Source organism: Phocoena phocoena, chromosome 8 (genome assembly GCF_963924675.1).
Source record: "Phocoena phocoena chromosome 8, mPhoPho1.1, whole genome shotgun sequence".
Taxonomy (NCBI): Eukaryota; Metazoa; Chordata; class Mammalia; order Artiodactyla; family Phocoenidae; genus Phocoena; species Phocoena phocoena.
In genome coordinates this window covers 104,010,393-104,029,556 of record NC_089226.1, presented here as the reverse complement: position 1 = coordinate 104,029,556, position 19,164 = coordinate 104,010,393, and the positions used below count along the sequence as shown (strand labels likewise).

General features: G+C 51.4%; 1 protein-coding gene across 1 annotated transcript; it reads left to right on the top strand.

The window, feature by feature from the left end:
• Positions 1 to 14,477: 14,477 nt before the first annotated feature.
• On the top strand, positions 14,478 to 18,975 carry CTSF (cathepsin F). Its single transcript, XM_065881800.1, is given in 14 exon segments — positions 14,478 to 14,690; positions 14,950 to 15,048; positions 15,365 to 15,460; positions 15,462 to 15,605; positions 15,733 to 15,808; positions 16,377 to 16,490; positions 16,594 to 16,739; positions 16,828 to 16,924; positions 17,005 to 17,085; positions 17,898 to 18,017; positions 18,105 to 18,169; positions 18,260 to 18,350; positions 18,763 to 18,821; positions 18,901 to 18,975. Coding segments are annotated over 14 exon segments (1,476 nt in total).
• Positions 18,976 to 19,164: the final 189 nt, after the last annotated feature.

Below are 19,164 nucleotides of genomic sequence, written 5' to 3'. Positions count from 1 at the left end.
AGCTGTGGCTCGCGGGCTCAGTAGTTGTGGTTCACGGGCTTAGTTGTTCCGCAGCATGTGGGATCTTCCCAGACCAGGGCTCAAGCCCGTGTCCCCTACATTGGCAGGCGGATTTTTAACCACTGCACCACCAGGGAAGTTCCTTACTATTTATTTAAATTAACACTAATCCCATTATGTGTTTACAGAGATAATATATGTTATGAAAAACAACTTTTTTTTTTTAAGTGGTGAAGAGTGGCTATTTTACTCTTTTGCAAATCTCCTGAATGTCTGGCTTAACAGGAGACAACAGGATTCTCATTTATGTTTCTGCTGCATCTGTTGCAATATTGCCCGTCATGCAGCCTCTGGAAAACACTGTACTCAGAAACAGGGAGGGTAGAAAAGGCAAATAACGTGTCAGCAGTATTATGAAAATTTTTTTTTTTTTTTTTTTGCAGTACGCGGGCCTCTCACTGTTGTGGCCTCTCCCGTTGCGGAGCATAGGCTCCGGACCCGCAGGCTCAGCGGCCATGGCTCACGGGCCCCGCCTCTCCGCGGCATGTGGGATCCTCCCGGACCGGGGCACGAACCTGCGTCCCACTGACTCTGTTTTAAAACTTATTTTAGGGCTTGCCTGGTGGCGCAGTGGTTGAGAGTCCGCCTGCCGATTCAGGGGACACGGGTTTGTGCCCTGGCCCAGGAAGATCCCACATGCCGCAGAGCGGCTGGGCCCGTGAGCCATGGCCGCTGAGCCTGTGCTCCGCAAGGGGAGAGGCCACAACAGTGAGAGGCCCGCGTACCACAAAAAACAAAAACAAAACAACTTATTTTAAAAGGCAATTTTAATCACACTAGCTAATACTATATAGTGATTATTAAGTGCCAGACTCCATTCTAAACACTTTTCATGCAGTAACTCATTGAGTCCTCATGGCAATGCAGTGAGGTAGGCACTACTGTTATTTCAAGGCCCAGATGAGGAAACTGAGGCACAGAGTGGTTATGTAACTTGCCCAAGGTCACACAACTAGGAACATGGCAGAGTCTGGATTCAGACCCAGAGGTCTGACTCCAAGTACATTCTCTTAACCACTGTACTGTTTCTTATCATAAAATATAAAAAAACAAGTCTGCCCAATTGAAGTCCATGGGGAGAAGCTGAATATGATCAGATTTTCGGCTTTCATTGTTACCTGTCCCCGGAGGAAATCAGGCTTTCGGACAGCCCACTTGATTCCCAGCGGTGACTCTGAGGCCCACATCATTCTTCTTTCAGGCCCAGAGCACTGAACTCCCAAGTGACAGACACTGCTTGGTGGTGGGGGTGGGGGGGGGGAGGGGGTATAGTGGGAAGCAGAGCCAGAGGAAACCAGAAAGAACCAGTCGCTGTCGCCGAGGAGTTTAAAGTTTAGTAGGGAAGATAATTTCAATAATATGGCAAGTGAAGGGTATGGTGGGAGCCCACAAAATGGACATTCAACAGAGCCGGGGCATAGGGGAAGGGTGATCGGGGAGAGCTTCCTGGAGGAGGCCACACTCAATTGGAGTCTAAATTCTAGAAGGTTGAGTAGGAGTCAGCAGGCACATGGTGGCAGAGGAGAAGAGGAGCGCTTTCCAAGCCCAGCGTGAGCAAAAGTACAGGAGAGGAGCATAGTGTATGGGGGAGAACTACAAGTACTTTGGCATTAATCAGCCTTGAAAAGGCCGGGAAGGGAGTGAGACTGGAGGTGGAGGCGGGGTCAGGGCCAGGTCCAGTGTGGGCCTTGTTCTGTAGGTGCTGGGAAGCCATGTATTCACCAGCAGATACCTACCGAGCACCTGCTCGGTGCCTGGGGCTGCTCCGGCTGCTGAGGACGCCACACTGCACAATACAGGCAAGGACGCTTCGTGTTCTGGGGGAGGACACAACAGCCAGGCAGGTAAAACAAATGATACAGGGGAAAAAAGCCAAAATGGCAACAGAAAATTCAGAGAAAAGCAATTTAAAATAGGGGATCGGGACTTCCCTGGTGGCACAGTGGTTAAGAATCCACCTGCCAATGCAGGGGACACGGGTTCGAGCCCTGGTCTGGGAAGATCGCACATGCCGTGGGCCGCGGAGCAACTAAGCCCATGCGCCACAACTACTGAGCCTGTGCTCTACAGCCCGTGAGCCACAACTACTGAAGCCCGCGCGCCTAGAGCTGGTGGTCCACAACAAGAGAAGGCACTGCCACGAGAAGCCCGCACACCGCAACGAAGAGTAACCCCCGCTCGCTGCAACTAGAGAAAGCCTGTGTGCATCAACGAAGACCCAAAGCAGCTAAAAATAAATAAATTTATAAAATAGGGGATCATGGAATTCCCTGGCTGTCCAGTGGTTAGGAATCTGCGCTTCTACTGCAGGGGGCACGGATTCGATTCCTGGTCAAGCCGGGGCACGGCAAAAAAAAAAAAAAAAAAAAAATAGGGGATCAAAAGAGGGAATATTTGAGCAAAGACTGGAAGGAGTGGAAAGAGAGCTGTGTGATACCTGGGAAAGAACATTCTAGGCTGGGGCTGGTGTAAGTTCAAAAGCCCTGAGACGGGTGTGTGCCTGGTGAGTCAGGAGGCCAGTGTGGCTGGAGTGGCATGGACCAGGTGGGGAATGCTTGGGAATTAGGTCAGAGAAATAAAGGGGTTTTATCAGGCTTTAGTCAGAAGAGTGACATTTGGCTGCCCCACGGGTGAGGGTTAGGAGGCTGCGGGTTGGAGGCTAGCAGACAAGGGTGGAGGCTGCCACAGTGGGAAGATGAGCCAGGATGGAGTGTTTAGGAGGCAAATTTGGAAGCGTTTGGTGAAGATTGACTGTGGGGAATGAGGGTAGAGAGTCAAGGACACCTCCTCAGTGTCCTCCTGGGTGTCTGGCTTGGGCCTCTGGTGGAGCCCTTCATGAAACGAGATGATGGAGGGTTTGGTGGGAGTGCAGTGGGGGTAGATGATGAGTTCAGCCCTGAAAAGGTTAAGTTTGCAAATTCCCTGGTGGTCCAGTGGTTAGGACTCCACGCTTCCACTGCAGGCTGGTCGGGTTCAATCCCTGGTCCGGGAACTAAGATCCCACAAACTTCATGGCAAAAAAATAAAAAAAATTAAAAGTTAAGTTTGATGTGCCTGCAGGGCATCCAAGTGGAGATCCAGAGGCAAATGTTTTTTCTTAGATGGACAGAAATTTTGCTAAAGATGGAAATCTTTAAACAGCATACTTATATACAAATGTCTTATGTCACTGCTCAGATATCACAAACTAATTTTCTAGGTCAACCTGGGGCCTAAAATATGTAAAAGAATTATTTGTTTACAATTTTACAAAAGCTAAACTTTTTTTTAAAAGCTATTATTCACTAAATACAAAGTTCACCTAATACCACTAAGTTAGGCATTGCTATGGACTAAATGTTTGTGTCCCCCCCAAAACTCATATGTGATGATGTTCGGTGGTACTTTGGGAGGTATTTAGGGTTAGATGAGATCATGAGAGTGGGGCCCCAGCCCTTATAAGAAGCAGAAGAGACCAGAGCCCCCTCTCTTTCCACTTGCTGTCATTTACAGCAAGAAAGCAGCAAATGACAAACCAGGAAGAAGGCCTTCACTAGGCACTGGTCTGCTGGCACCTTAATTTAGGACTTCCCAGCCTCCAGAACTGAGGAATAAATGTTTGTTTAAGCCTCCAGTCTGTGGTATTTTGTTACAGCAGCCTGAGCAGACAGAGACAGGCATCATCAGGTATATTCCAGCCAGGGTGTCAGAAGTCCCAGGTATCCCCCATCAACAGAGGGGTGGATAAAGAAGATGTGGTACATACGTATTGTACAATGGAATATTACTCAGCCATAAAAAAGAACAAAATAATGCCATTTGCAGCAACATGGATGGACCTAGAGATAGTCATACTGAGTGAAGTAAGTCAGACAGAGAAAGACAAATATCATATGATATCATTTATATGTGGTCTAAAATAAATGGTACAAATGAACTAATTTACAAAACAGAAACAGAATCACAGATGTAGAAAGCAAACTTACGGTTACCGGGGGGAAATGGGGGGAGAGATAAATTGGGAGATTGGAATTGACATATACACACTACTATATATAAAATAGGGAATTCTCTGGCAGTCTAGTGGTTGGGACTTGGTGTTTCCACTGCAGGGGGCACAGGTTCCATCCATGGTCGGGGAAGTAAGATCCTGCCTGCCGTGTGGCCAGAAAATAAAATAAAATGAAATGAAAAATATAAAATAAATAAAATAAATAACATAAGATAAAATCCTACTGTATAGCACAGGGAACTTCTACTCAATGCTCTGTAATGACCAATATGGGAAAAGAATCTAAAAAAGAGTGGATATACGTATATGTATAACTGATCCACTTTGCTGTACGCCTGAAACTAACACAGCATTGTTAATCAACTATACTGCAATAAAATTTTTTTAAAAAAAAGGAAGAAGAGAAAATACTTGTAGAAAGAACAAAACAAACAAAAAGAAGTCCCAGATTTCCCATTCATTGTCTGTGACCTTGGGCAAGGAATTCCATCTCCTTTTCACCCATTCATTTATCGCATATTCAGTGAGCTATGGCTGTGCTTACGCACTGAGGAGAAAGCAATGAATGAGCAAAGCTGACAGGGTTTCTGCCCTCAAGATCGAGTAGAAGTAATGGAGAGGCCTGTGGATCACCCGTGACCTTGAGCCTCCCTTCCTGCCTTGAGAGGCTTAGGAGCAGGTAGGTTATGTCCAAGCCCAACCAAGCCCTGGGACCTGGGACCTGGGCTTTATGTGCCTCATTTTATTGTACTCTCATCTCATCCCTGCAAGACATCTATATGCTTACCTTACAGATGAAGAAATGCTCAGAGAAGCAGAGCTATTCGCTGAAGGTCTTATAGTTAATAAGTGATAGATAAAAATTTAGAACTTGTGCTTCCCTGGACACCATTGAGAGAGTGGAAGACACCCCACAGGACGGGAAAAGAGATTTGCAAATCACATATCCGATAAGGGAATTGTATCTAGACTATATAAAAAACTCTTACAGCTCAATAATAAAGGCAAATAACCCAATTTATTCTTTTTTTTTTTAATTTATTTATTTATTTTTGGCTGCGTTGGGTCTTTGTTGCTGCACGTGGGCTTTCTCTAGTTGTGCCGAGTGGGGGCTACTCTTCGTTGCGGTGCGTGGGCTTCTCATTGCAGTGGCTTCTCGTTGCGGAGCATGGGCTCTAGGCGCACGGGCTTCAGTAGTTGTGGCTCGCGGGCTCTAGAGCGCAGTCTCAGTAGTTGTGGCGCACCAGCTTAATTGCTCCGCAGTGGCAATTTCCCGGACCAGGGATCGAACCCGTGTCCCCTGCATTGGCAGGTGGATTCCTAACCACGCGCCACCAGGGAAGCCCCTAGTTTCAGGTTTTAAATCGCGACACCTCATCTGACCAAACTCCCCAAAATAACAACTTGCTGGCTGGTTAAGGCAGAGATTGAAGTGGGTTCCACTGAGGGAGTTATTAAAATGTCATCCTCTCCTACTTCAGGACCTTGAAGGCCTCAGATCACTTGGAGGTGACCTTTCTAAATTAAAAGGTAATTCCTATGAAGGGTGTAAGATGGGGCACAGAGTAAGCACTAGCTATGCGTTATTATTATTGTTGTTGCTGTTATCGGATGATTCCTAGGAGTTATACAACAGTGAGGTGAGGTCATTCTGGGATTAGGGTGTAACAAGAATCTTCAGGGGGGCTTCCCTGGTGGCGCGGTGGTTAAGAATCCGCCTGCCAATGCAGGAGACATGGGTTCGAGCCCTGGTCTGGGAAGATCCCACATGCTGCGTAGCAATTGAGCCCGTGCGCCACAACTACTGAGCCCACGTGCCACAGCTACTGAAGACCCCGTGCTCCGCAACAAGAGAAGCCTCCACGATGAGAAGCCCGCGCACCACAACAAAGAGTAACCCCTGCTCGCCGCAACTAGAGAAAGCCCGCGCACAGCAACGAAGACCCAACACAGCCAAAAATAAATAAATAAAATAAATAAATTTATTTTAAAAAAAAAAAGAATCTTCAGTGGCTCTCTGAAGCTGCTGCAGCCTGAGATCTTAGCCACAAAGCAGTGAGGATATGCATCGATTTATGCATGGAGCTCTAGAGCCCTTGGGGGTGGAGGTGGGGAAGGTCAGTACCCTAACCCTAGGCCTAATGATTCAGCAAGGGAGACCTGGAAGTGGACCAGAGCTGCTCACTCAAGGCTGAGAGATGTTCCCTGAGATATATTCACCTCTAGGAAAGGAGTCTGGGCTCAAGACTTGGGGCCCAGAATCTCCATCCATCCATCCATCAAATCATCGAAGAAATATTACAGTAAATCCACTAAGGGCCAAGGCAGGGTCATTTTTTGACCCTTGTTGGTCTTAGTCTCTCAGACTTTTGGGGTCCCCACACCACATCTTCTCACATCTGATCAAGTGCACCTATGTCCCACATCAAATAATATTTTGCTGTAAATTTCTTTGAAAGAAATTTTATAGTTTTGCTTTTGAAATTATCTGACTTCATGTAACTTGTTTAAACTATGATTTGCTAGAAAAATGTAAAAATAAAGAAAAAACAAACAAACAAACAAAAAAACAGTCCAGTGGGAATAAGCAAAGTAAGGACAGGGTATGATGGATGTTGAAAGATACAGTGTTCTGAGAGAGAGGGAGGGGGCTCCTTTAGACGAGGTGGTCCTTATTCTGAAGAAATAGCATTTAGGCTGAGACAGGACAGCTGGGAAGGAACCTGCCCCCTACAGAGCAGGGGGAGTCTCTCCAGGCAGAGGGAACAGCCAGTGCAAAGGCCCTGAACCTGGAAAGCACTTAGCTTGTGGACAGGAAGAGGGTCATTGTGGCAGGGGCTGAGTGAGGGGCAGTGAGAGAGCACGAGATTAGTTCAGACAGCAGGGCAGGGGGCAGGTGATGCCCAGCCGTACAATCCATGGTACGGAGTTGAGATTTTGTTCTAAGTGGAGAGTGCCAGTTAGGTTTGGCTCCCTGGGGAGCAGATTCAGAGAGGGTGATTGGCGGGCAGGAGGTCCATTAGGAGTGCTCTCAGGATCAACACGGGTGGAAGAGAGGGGAGGGAGGCAAGACTGAGCCGAGGGAGAATTTGAGCTGCATGCAGTCTCAATGGACACCTCCCCTGACCCAGCAGGGAATTCTGAAGCTGGGATGACCCTTCAGATTTGTCATTAGATGCAGCTGCCTGGGGGAGTGGGCATGACTCTTCAGCCGAGGCCCTGAGGGGTTGACAGCGGAGGGCAGTGAGCCAGTAGCTGGACACTAAGTCCATCCCTGAAGAAGAATCTGGTCTGTGCGTCACAGCCCACAACCTGATCCAGTTTATGTTTAAGGAGGCCCCTCTAGCTGCTGCGTGGAGAGAATTATTGGAGGGAAGAGTGGGTCCAGCCAGGCCAGCAGTGATGGTGGTTTGGCCATGAGTGATGGCTGTGGGAATACAGATAAGTGGATGATTCTTGGAGACATTGGGAGGTGGAACCAGAGCACTTGAAGATGGATTAGATGTGAGGCATGCAGGGAAGGGAAGAATCAAGGACGCTTCAGGTCTGTGGACTGAACAACTGAGGGAACAGTGATGCCATATGCTGAGATGTGGGATTCCTGAGGGAAGTGGCTGGGTGGGAGGTGAGAGAGCAGGGAGAGAGCGCCCCTCAACTTCCTTACAGGCTCAAGACCCTGGGAGTGTCCAGGACCAAGCCTCAACAGCGCCATCGTGTGGTGGTAATAAGTCATAACAGCAGTGGACTCCAGACCTCAGTTGCCTGCAAGGTGGGGAAAGAGGTCAGACTACAGGAAATACCCTCAGAAACCAGCGCCTCTTTCGGACTAAGTAAATCACTGCAGATTTTGGACAACTCAGAGTGGGCGGGAGATGAGGAGCCTCAAAAGAAAGAGGTAGCTAGGCAACGGAGTTTGAGAAATTATGTGAGAAAGATAAAATGGTGTTACTGTACCTGTGCCATAAAGGAATCAATCAACATAATAATAATGTTGACAGCTACCGTTCAGTGAGCAGATAGGAGGAGCTGCATGATCCCTTGTAATCTACACGCATCAATACAAGGAGGCTCAGAGAGGTGAAAAGATGGTGTCCCAGGTTATATAATAGTAGATGGTGGTGAAGTTAGGATTAAAACCCAGGTCAGCCTACCAATGGATCTCAACTCTGTCAGATCCAACACGCCATTTTAACAGTAAATATTTTACAATGCCCTCTTTACATCCCAACATCTGGATTGTGCCTGATGCATTATTGTGCTCTAGGTCAACATTTGTTAAATGAATGAAAGAAAATTCATGGATAGTATCCTGCCTAACGACATAATTTTTTAAATCAAGTAAAAAGAAAATGAGGACTTCCCTGGTGGCGCAGTGGTTGAGAGTCCGCCTGCCGATGCAGGGGATACGGGTTCGTGCCCCGGTCCGGGAAGATCCCACATGCCGCGGAACGGCTGGGACCGTGAGCCATGGCCGCTGAGCCTGCGCGTCCGGAGCCTGTGCTCCGCAACGGAAGAGGCCACAACAGTGAGAGGCCCACGTACCGCAAAAAAAAAAAAAAGAAAATGAAAGCAATTTGTGCTAAAGAAATCTGCATTTCCACATGTACATGCTCAGTCAGGATCACATCGGAAGATGTAACAAGGTGATTGTTGTGAACTGGGATCACCCCAAATACTGATCTAGGCATGATCTTTTTCTTTTCTTTTTCTAAATTAATTAATTAATTAATTTTTAGCTGTGTTGGGTCTTCGTTGCTGCACGTGGGCTTTCTCTACTTGTGCTGAGCGGGGGCTACTCTTCCTTGCGGTGCGTGGGCTTCTTACTGCTGTGGCTTCTCTTGTTGCGGAGCACAGGCTCCAGGCGGCGCGGGCTTCAGTAGTTGTGGCACGTGGGCTTAGTTGCTCCGCGGCACGTGAGATCTTCCCAGACCAGGGCTTAAACCCGTGTTCCCTGCCTTGGCAGGCGGATTCTTAACCACTGCGCCACCAGGGAAGTCTGAGACATGATCTTCTGAAATGGTGAACGTAAGGCCAGCTGGCCCAAGGCAGGGGTACACAATCAGATTCACAGGTTGCATCAGACCGAAACTCTCCGGACCACTCAGTTCCAGAAACTGACCTGGAGACATTCCGGACCACCCAGTTCCAGGAACTGACCCGGGGACTTTGCACCCGGCCCAGCCTTCCCGCCTTTCGAGGGGCGGGACTAACGGTTCCCCAGGATACCCGAAAAGACCACCAAATAAGGAATACCCTGCGCCCTCCCAGATTCACCACACCCCTTTCCCTTCTTCCCCTATAAAATCTTGCCCAATCCTCACCCAGGTGCGACTTCTCTGGCCCGTTTCTCTCCGACCAGTGAACCTCGCCCGGGAGCGCTCCCTAATAAAGCTCACTTGAAGCTTTCCTCTGTTTCGTGGTGCCGTTTGTTAAGATCCGACCTTACAGTGAATGCCCTTTGTAAAGATTTGAACTCATACAAGGAAAATTCTTCCCTGGAGTTTCATTTTAGTAGACTTCCTGGAAAATTTAGTGTATGCTCTAACCGCACATAATATTACATGTTTACATATATAACAGAGTTAGGGTTCTTGGCGCAGATAATTATAAACAGGTTTTTCCTCTTACATAAATGACCAGTGGGACATTAGAAATCTGTGCAGGACACGGAACAATTCTGTTATGTGGGACTGTCCTGAACATTGAAGGATGTCTAGCATCTCTGGCCCCTGTCTACTAAGGACCAGAAGAGCCCCTATCAATGTGAAAACAAAAATGCCCCTACATATTTCCAAGTTCAAATTTCCGGGGACAGTAGAGCTCCCTTGAAACCTGGTGTATGTGAAAGCCTAGCCACCTAAGCTTTGCTTAACTGGCCTTCTCCTCTTTCCGAACCCCCCCCCCCCCCCCCAAGGATCTGGGCTTTCACAGTCTCACTTCTCATCCCACCCTTTAGGACTCTCTCTGCAAGTGTTTGTTGCTAGAAGACTAGAACTGAGGTAATGAATGAGGTACATTTCTATCTTATTTCTGCAAATAGGCTCAGAGAAGTAAAGTAACTTGCTCAGAGCCACACAGTCAATTTGAAGTGGCTAAACCAGAATTAAAAGCTAGTCAGTCTGACTCTAAAGCCTGTGATTTTTCCCTCTTTTCTAATCCTTTCTCACTTTCTCCTACCTCTCAGTCTTGGAGAAACAAGTCTTAGGAAACTGAAGTATTTCACTTACTGGGTAAAATTTTTAGAAGTGTCCACCATTTCCAAGGGTCAGGAGGTGAGCTGGAGGGATCTGGAATAGATTCAGACCATACAGCTGTTAACTACCATTTTCATAAATCAGGTGAAATTCCCGGAAGGAAACCCTGCTGTTTGCCCTACCTTGTCCTAGAAAGGGAAGTTCCATTTGGCCAGGTCCAGGGTGTTGGGCCATTCCCTAGACATTTTCATTTCTGGATAGCATTTGCTTCAGTGTAAATGCAGACCTTCTCAAACCCTAGTGGCAGAAGAGGGCGAAATCAACCCCTTATCCTGGAACCTAGGGATGAGCTGCAAGCAACTACCATTTCATTGAAAATTCAGGTCTTTAAAGAAGTGTTGCTGGAATTCCCTGGCAGTCCGATGGTCAGGATTCATTTGGCGTTTTCACTGCCATAGCCTGGGTTCAATCCCTGGTCAGGGAAATGAGATCCCGTAAGCCACTTGGCACGGCCAAAAAAACCTGTAAATTTTGCACACCATCCCTAATATTTGGGGGACATTCCAATAGAAAATAAATTTAAAATAAACTTCATCTCAGTGTAGAAATTGACATATAAGGGCATACTTTTCAAACATAAATGTTTCTAAAATTCACCCACATATTCCAAGTTCCTTACCTAGACTTACTGAAGCAGAAGCCGGGACCATGCATTGTCAACTACTCCCCCATTCCTCACTCCACACCCCCTGGTCACTGATCTTTTTTTTTTTTTTTCTTTTCTTTTTTTTGACCGAGCGGCTTACAGGATCTTAGTTTCCAGACCACTCTATTTCATTTTATTTTGTGGTACGAGGGCCTCTCACTGCTGCGGCCTCTCCCGTTGCGGAGCACAGGCTCCGGACGCGCAGGCTCAGCGGCCATGGCTCACGGGCCCAGCCGCTCCGTGGCATGTGGGGTCTTCCCGGACCGGGGCACGAACCCACGTCCCCTGCATCGGCAGGCAGACTCTCAACCACTGCGCCACCAGGGAAGCCCCCAACTCACCACTCTTAATGAGGTCCCCCATGACCTACATGTTGCCCAATCCCAAGGTCACTTCTGTCTTCTCATCTTACTTGCCCTCTCTGTGGCATTTGACAGCCAGCCACTTCCTCTTTCTTGAAATCCACTCTCTTCTACTTTCTTTTTTTTTTCTTCTACTTTCTTGACCTCATCCTCTCAGACTTCCTTCTCTCTCAATGTCCATTTCTTCCCAGTCTCCTCTGCTGCCTCCCTCTTTTCAGCTCAGCGCCTGGATGTTGCCATGCCCCTGGCTTCACTTTCCTCATGTGTAATTGTACGGTTTCTCTCTTGAAGGTTGTTGTGAGAATTGCCTGAGATAACATATGTGTGACTTAAAAAAAATTCCTCCCTTTCGTTTGTGAATTACCGGTATGCGCTCTTCCCTCGCTCTGATGAGAAAATGAGGCACCCTTTCCCCCAGACACTTGTTAGGTGGCTCCGGTGCCCAAGGAACAGACTTTGGGGAAGATGACTGTTTCCCACGAAGGTGAAATAAATACGACAGCAATGTGGATCTCTAGAAACCCAGATCTAAGAAAAGTCTCACTGCCCCTGCTGGGCCTTAGAAATTGCTAGACCTTTCAGGAGGAGGCAGTTCACGGGGCTAAGAGTCTAGGAGTACAGAGACAATGGCAATGAGCTCAGCCAGGGGCAGTGGGGGTGAAACCGTGCACCTCAGATTGGGATTCGAACCCACACAGCCAGGACTCAAACCCGACCAAAAGCCTTGGTTTTCCAACTGAGGCCATACACCTGTTTTCAGGACTTAATGAAGCTCAGGTTCTTGATGTCTCACTGCAGAAAGAATTCAGTGAGAGACAAAGTGATAGGTAAGAAGTGGATTTATTTAGAGAGAAACACACTCCACAGACAGAGCATGGGCCATCTCAGAAGGCAAGAGTGGCCCCAGGGTATGGGGTTGTCAGTTTTCATAAGGGTGGGTAATTTCTTAGGCTAATGAGTGGGAGGAGTATTCCAGCTATTTCGGGAAGGGGCGGGGATTTCCAGGAATTGGGCCACCGCCCACTTTTTGATCCCTGTGGTTGGGCTTGGAACTGTCATGGCGCCTGTAGGTGTGTCATTTAGCTTGCTGACGTGTTACGGTGAGTTATACTGAGGCTCAAGGTCTAGTGGAAGTCGACTTGTCCGCCATCTTGGACCCATTGGTTCTAATCAGTTTATGTCATGTCCTCCGGCTGTGTCATTCTTTCAGAGGTTGTGCCCTGCCCCCTTCCCTCCTGTTTCAGGGGTGGGTCAGGGACGCCTTCCTGAGGAATCATCCTCTAAACCGAGAGCTGAAAGGTGTCTGGGAGTTTGGCCAAGGGAAGAGCAATGTGAAGCTTCCAGGGTACGCAAGAGCTCGAACTTCTGCAAATAGAGTGAGACTGGAGTGTCAAGTGTACAGCAGAAGGTGACGGCCAAGGTGCTTCTGGACCTGAAGGGGGCCTTAGGAGCCAGATTAAGGACCTGAGACTGTCTCCTGCAAGAGAGACAAAGGGAGCCCCGAAGAGCTGCAACTGGGGAGGGCACAAGCAGGGGGAGATCAGCCACTGCTGGGCTCCCTCAGGCCCTTCCTTCTCAGACATCAGCTGGGAGCTTGGAGCCGACTCTGGTCTGGCTCCAGCACTAAGTTTTGAGTAGCTGAAAGTCACTTCGCCTCGATAGCCCTCTGCTACCAAAAGAAGTCAGTTGTGGACCGGATGATCTTTAGGACCTGCTCTCCCCACTCTCCATGCCCAAACTAACCTTCTACCCACTTCTGGGGCTTCCCCATCTCCCTTAAAAACTCTCTTCCCTGTTTCCTGTCCCACAGCTGGTAACATCTTGGAGGAAAATTCCTTTTACTCATCTCTCTCCACTAGACTGGGAGCTCCGAATAGGCAGCACTATGCCTAGTGTATCTGTTCATGCTTCTTCTTGCTAGGCCTTGAACACAGTGGTGAATACTTGGTGGAACAAAAGAACGGTCCCAACCCTGTGCGCTGTTCGCATGTTTGTGTTTGATCCCCATGACTGCCTGAGGCAGTACCAGTGCAGGGAATTTTAGCTGCCATTTTGCTGATGAGAAGAGGGGCTTCGAAGAGCTGGTGGAGCTGTGAACTCAAGCTCTGAAGCCAACTCTCTGGGTTCAAGTCCAGCTCTTTCACTTAGCAGCTGTTTGGCAAGCCACTTAATCTCCCTAAACCTGTATTTTCTCAATTATAAGTCGGGGATAATAACAGCTACTTCACAGGATTGCTACAAAGATTAAAGGGAGATGGCATATAACATGTATAATAAGCATGCAATAAATGCTAGTTATTTTTATTCTCAGGCCAGCATCCTTTCTCCTCCCCAAACGTTACCAAGTCCAAGCTCGCCCTGCTCGCCGCACGACAGGCCAATAAATCGGGAGACGAGGTGTTGAGGCAAGGAATACGACTTTATTCACAAAGCCGTCAGACTGAGAAGATGGTGGACTAGGGTCCCCCAAAAAACATCTTATCGGGGTCTGGATGCCAGTTTCTTTTATAGAACAGAGACAGGGAGGAGGTGAGGAAGTAAAGTAAAAATACCATTTATCTTGCAAAATAGGAGGGGATGTGTTAATCTCTTCTTTTGTGCAGCCACTCACAGATGGACAAGGTCAGAATGTCTCTCTGTGAGCTGAACAAAGGCACTTTAGTTTAACAGGCAGAGGGGCAGGATTCCCTGTGGCAGGATGCTCACAGCTATAGACAGTGATTATAATAACAAAAGCAACGAAGAGCAAAGGTTAAAGTAAAAGAAACAGATCCAACAGGGAGTCAGAACTGGCTCTTCCCTGCAGCAGCTCCAAGACGTAAGAAGATTACTTCAAGGCTGCGGCTGAGGCCACCCCTCCTCAGACCCGGCTGGTGCAAGGATGCGTTATCTGCGCGGGACTAGCGCCAGGATGCCTGCACTGCCAGCGCGACCCATGAGCCTCACGTGAATAAGCGAGCGCGCAGGCGCCCCCAACCGGCGCCCATTGGCCGGCACCACGCCGCCCTGGAGCTGAGGGACGGAGGGAGGGTACCCCAGGGCTCCCCCAACGCCCCCCACCCCCCGACCCCCCCCGACTCCCCCGACCGCGGGCTGCTCAGCCCGGTCGGTTGGGTCGCGCGTCTGTCATAGCGTGAGGACGGGACGCCGGCTTCGTCCTCGCCATGGCGCCCTGGCTGCAGCTGCTGTTGCTTTTGGGGCTGCTCCCGGGCGCCGCTCCGGCCCCCAACGAGCCCCGAGCGGCCGGCGCGCAGGCCTGGGAGCTGGCGTCCCCGGAGCTGCTGGAGCCCGCCCGCTTCGCCCTAGAGATGTACAACCGCGGCCGGGCTGCCGGGACGCGGGCCGCGCTGAGGGTCGTGCGCGGTCGCGTCCGCCGGGTGAGGACGCGCTGGGGGCGGCGGCGGCGGCGGTGGGTGGGGACCCGGTGTGGGGTGAGCGGGGCTCTCGTCCGACGGCTGGGAGCTTTGGGGTAGACTTGGGGCGGGGGCGTTGTACGCCTGACTTGGGATGGGGGCGTTGGACCTCTACGGATTGGGAAGGGGAACGGCACGGTGGGGCTTTGAGACCCACGAAGGCCGGACTGAGGAGGGAGTGGCTGTGCCCGCCTCAAGGCGCCCCCCTCCACCCTCCATCCAGGCGGGCCGGGGGTCTCTGTACTCCCTGAAGGCGACCCTGGTGGAGCCGCCCTGCAACGACCCCACGGTGTGCCAGCTCCGTGTGTCCAAGAAAACCCTGGTGAGTGATGGGGTTCCTGCGATACCCTGCCCCCAGACTGAGTCTGGCAGTAGTTGGGATGATCGGTCAAGTCCAGAGGGAGGGATCTGAGGCCGCAGCTACCCCACCGTGAGTCACTCCCCAGGCCTGGAAGGCCAGAGACCAAGATGCTGTAAAAGGGAGGGTGTCTGGGTGCTCACTCCCGTACTGTGCCTCGCTCTCCCCTATGGGGTTGGTTGCCTTGGAGGTGGTCCTCATTGGGGGACCCTCCGGCTCCATCTTGCCGAGGCCTTGCTCCTGTCCCAGCCCCCCAACGGGCTTCCTCCTCCTCCTCCAGCTTTGCAGCTTTGAAGTCCTGGATGAGCTGGGGAAACGCATGCTGCTGAGGCGGGACTGTGGCCCAGTGGATACCAAGATTACAGGTGCTGGGATAGCCCAGGGATGCTGGGATAGCTCAGGTCAGACTTCCCTCAGGGGTCAGTCCTGATTCTTCTCTGTTTCAACCCTCTCCTCCAGATGACAAAAATGAGACTTTCAGTTCATTCCTTCCACTGTTGAACAAGGATTCCCTGCCCCAGGTGAGGAGCCTGTTTGTCTTGGGGAACTGGCTGCTGCCTTATATTCCCTCTCTTCCCTTCACCCTGGCCTGGGGCTCCTGGGTCATTCTGAGAAGGACGCCTTGTAAAGACCCCTCTGCCTTTCCAGGACTTTTCTGTGAAGATGGCTTCAATCTTCAAGGACTTTGTCACCACCTATAACCGGACATACGAAACGACGGAGGGTGAGGACCTAGCCTTGGCTGTACCTGTCCCGATCAGATCAGGACCTTCCCCCCAAACTTGGCACCTTGGTGTGGGAGAGGGGAAGGGCACAAGGGGCAGTGCATCCTTTCAAGGGTCCCTAAATCCCCAACTTCTTGCTCAGCCTCCCAGGACTTGGCAGCCATCTCAGGTACCTGGCCCCTTCTCCCATCTGATTTTCCTAGTCAGAAACCGTAGGTCTTCATCATCCTGGGTAGAGTGGGATGGGGCAAAGACCAGATTTTCTCTGCTGGAGGACCCCTGGCATGGTGGCCTTTTCCCACAACCTCCTGTCTCAGGATGTCCTCTGGAGCCCATTTCGGTTCTGCCTTCATACCTGGGAAGTCATCACCCCGGTTTGGCCCCATTGTCACTTGCAGGTCTGGCCCCCTACCCTCACCCACCCCAGGGTTCTGCCCTTCTTGAAATAAGCTTCAGGCCTGATCCAGAGCTTACCATTCCCCAGGGAAACCTCTGCCTCTTATCCCCAAGCACCTCTCCTTTTATGATCTGCCTGGGGCCCAAGCCTCTCTTCTACTCGTTCCTCAGAAGCCAGGTGGCGCATGTCCATCTTTGCCAATAACGTGGTGCGAGCGCAGAAGATCCAGGCCCTGGACCGTGGCACAGCTCGGTATGGGGTCACCAAGTTCAGTGACCTTACAGGTAGGGTCAGAGCCGTCATGGTACCTGGAAGAGACAGGGCCTGCTCCCAAGGCCCCTGGTCAGGACTGGCTTAGAATACTCTTTTCCCATCCCCTGCCCACAGAGGAGGAGTTCCGCACCATCTACCTGAATGCCCTCCTAAAAGAGGAGCCTGGCAAGAAGATGCACCTAGCCCAGTCCATCCCTGACCTTCCTCCACCTGAGTGGGACTGGAGGAGTAAGGGGGCTGTCACCAAAGTCAAGGACCAGGTTGGACCCCCAAGAAGTGAGGGTGGGACATGAGGACTGCACTGGCGTTTGGAAGGGACCCAGCCCTGACTCTCCCTGTCTCTTGCAGGGCATGTGCGGCTCCTGCTGGGCCTTCTCAGTCACAGGCAACGTGGAGGGCCAGTGGTTCCTAAAACGGGGGTCCCTGCTCTCCCTCTCTGAGCAGGGTGAGCATCCCACTCTGCCCACCCTGTCCCCAGCCCAGCCCCTCCGGAGGGCTCCTCGGGACCAGGCTTCTGTCTCCTAGAGCTCTTGGACTGTGACAAGGTGGACAAGGCCTGCCTGGGTGGCTTGCCCTCCAACGCCTACTCAGCCATAAGGACTCTGGGTATGCATTCATGGGTTTCAGGAGGGGCAGCGGGAGCCCCAGCTCCCTCCACAGGAAGTCACTTTGGGAGGGGAGAGACATGAGCGTGGCAGTGGCAGTCACCTGAACTGGGTTCAAGTCTTATTGCTGACCTTTACCGGCTGAAGACCTTGGGCAGGTCAGATCTTTCAGAGCCTCAGTTGTCTCACCTGGGAAATGGGGCTCCTCACGCCCACTTTGTAGGATCGTCTTAAGTGTCAAGTGAGGAAATATATGTAAAGTTCCTGGTGCACAGCAGGGGGTCTCGGTATTTTCATTGCTTGGCGGTCTATATTTCTATAATGCTGCTAAACCAGGGAGCAGCACACCTCACCCCTGAGAGGAGGCATTGTCCTAAATTGGCAATTCAGTTGAGCAGTGGGTCGCAGTGGCAGGAAAATGAGGGCTGAGGGATTGAGGTGGCTGTACCAAGATTGGTGAGGGAGTCTGGCAGGGGTCTGGGCCAGATTGGGAGCAAACTGTCAGGGCCGGACAAGCAAGCCAAGGTCAGGAGTCCCAGGAATGCTGGGATGAGTGAGGAGTCAGAAGCTGGGAGCTGGATTCCATCTCTGCCACATTTCTCACTGGTGGCTCCCCCATCCCTCTGGGCCTCAGTTGTGTCACCTCTAGAATGAGGCCTCTCTGAGAGGATGGCCTGTAGCTGGGGGTGGATAGAGAACATGAGGCCTTGTGTAGGAGGGGCTTAGCACAGCCCCTGGCTGGGAGCAGGTGAGTACTATGAACTGGGGCCCACGTTTTCTCTAACCCCCGATCTGCCCCCCGCCATTCCCCAGGAGGGCTGGAGACAGAGGACGACTACAGCTACCACGGCCACTTGCAGGCCTGCAGCTTCTCTGCAGAGAAGGCCAAGGTCTACATCAACGACTCAGTGGAGCTGAGCCAGAATGAGCAAAGTGAGTGAGGGAGGGGTGAGGGGGTGAGGACAGGCCAGGTGAGGCTGGGGCCTGGGTGCCCCTGACACTGCCCCTCCTCTGTCTTAGAGCTGGCGGCCTGGCTCGCCAAGAAGGGCCCCATCTCCGTTGCCATCAATGCCTTTGGCATGCAGGTAGGACCCCAGCCTCACTGCTGCTCTGGTTCTTGCTGACTCTTCCCCCACTTCTCAGAGCTGGCCCCCTACTCGTCTTCTCCCCCTCAGTTCTACCGCCATGGGATCTCCCACCCACTGCGGCCCCTCTGCAGCCCCTGGCTCATCGACCACGCCGTGCTGCTCGTGGGCTACGGCAACCGTGAGTTCCGCTGGCCCTGCTCTGCCCATCCATCCACCCCAGGTCACAGGCAGAGGCTGGACCACAGCATCTCAGGACCTCTGGAGGGGGCATCAGGGGAACACCAAGGAACCTTGTCCTTACCTCTGCCTCGGGCTATGGGCCAGGCAGGATCATCCATCCTCTCTATGAATGGGAAAGCCAAGGCGCTGGGAGGTTGAGGTGTTATGAATGGATACCCTGCTAGAGGCGGGTGGGGGGTGTCCTCCCCAAACCCCAGAGCCGTACCAGGTCTCCAGGAGCGTGGTAGGTGGTCCTGTCTTGCTTTCTGCTCTTTTTCCTAGTACTTGTCACACAGTAGGCCCACAGCAGATGTTTGAAGAGTGCAGAGTGCTTGGGGCCCTGACTCCCTGCTCTCTGCACTGCTCCTCAGGCTCTGCCACTCCCTTCTGGGCCATCAAGAACAGCTGGGGCACTGACTGGGGCGAGGAGGTGAGTCTCGCCCACTTGGCCCCAGCCCTCCAGCCCCCATCCTGCCCTGGTGCCCTCACCAACCCCCCCTGTCTCCCAGGGTTACTACTACTTGCACCGTGGCTCCGGGGCCTGTGGTGTGAACATCATGGCCAGCTCAGCAGTGGTGGACTGAGGCGTACCAGCGCGGGGCCTGGTGCTGACCAGAGCAGCCCCTTCCCCTGCCTGACCTGCATGACCAGGCCCTCCCCAGGAGGCACAGCTGGCCGAGGGACGGGCACCAGGTCCCTCAGGGTGAGCAGAGGCCACTGGGCTAGGGGCACAGCCCCTACTCCCACCCTGAAGTTCCCCAACTGCACCTTTG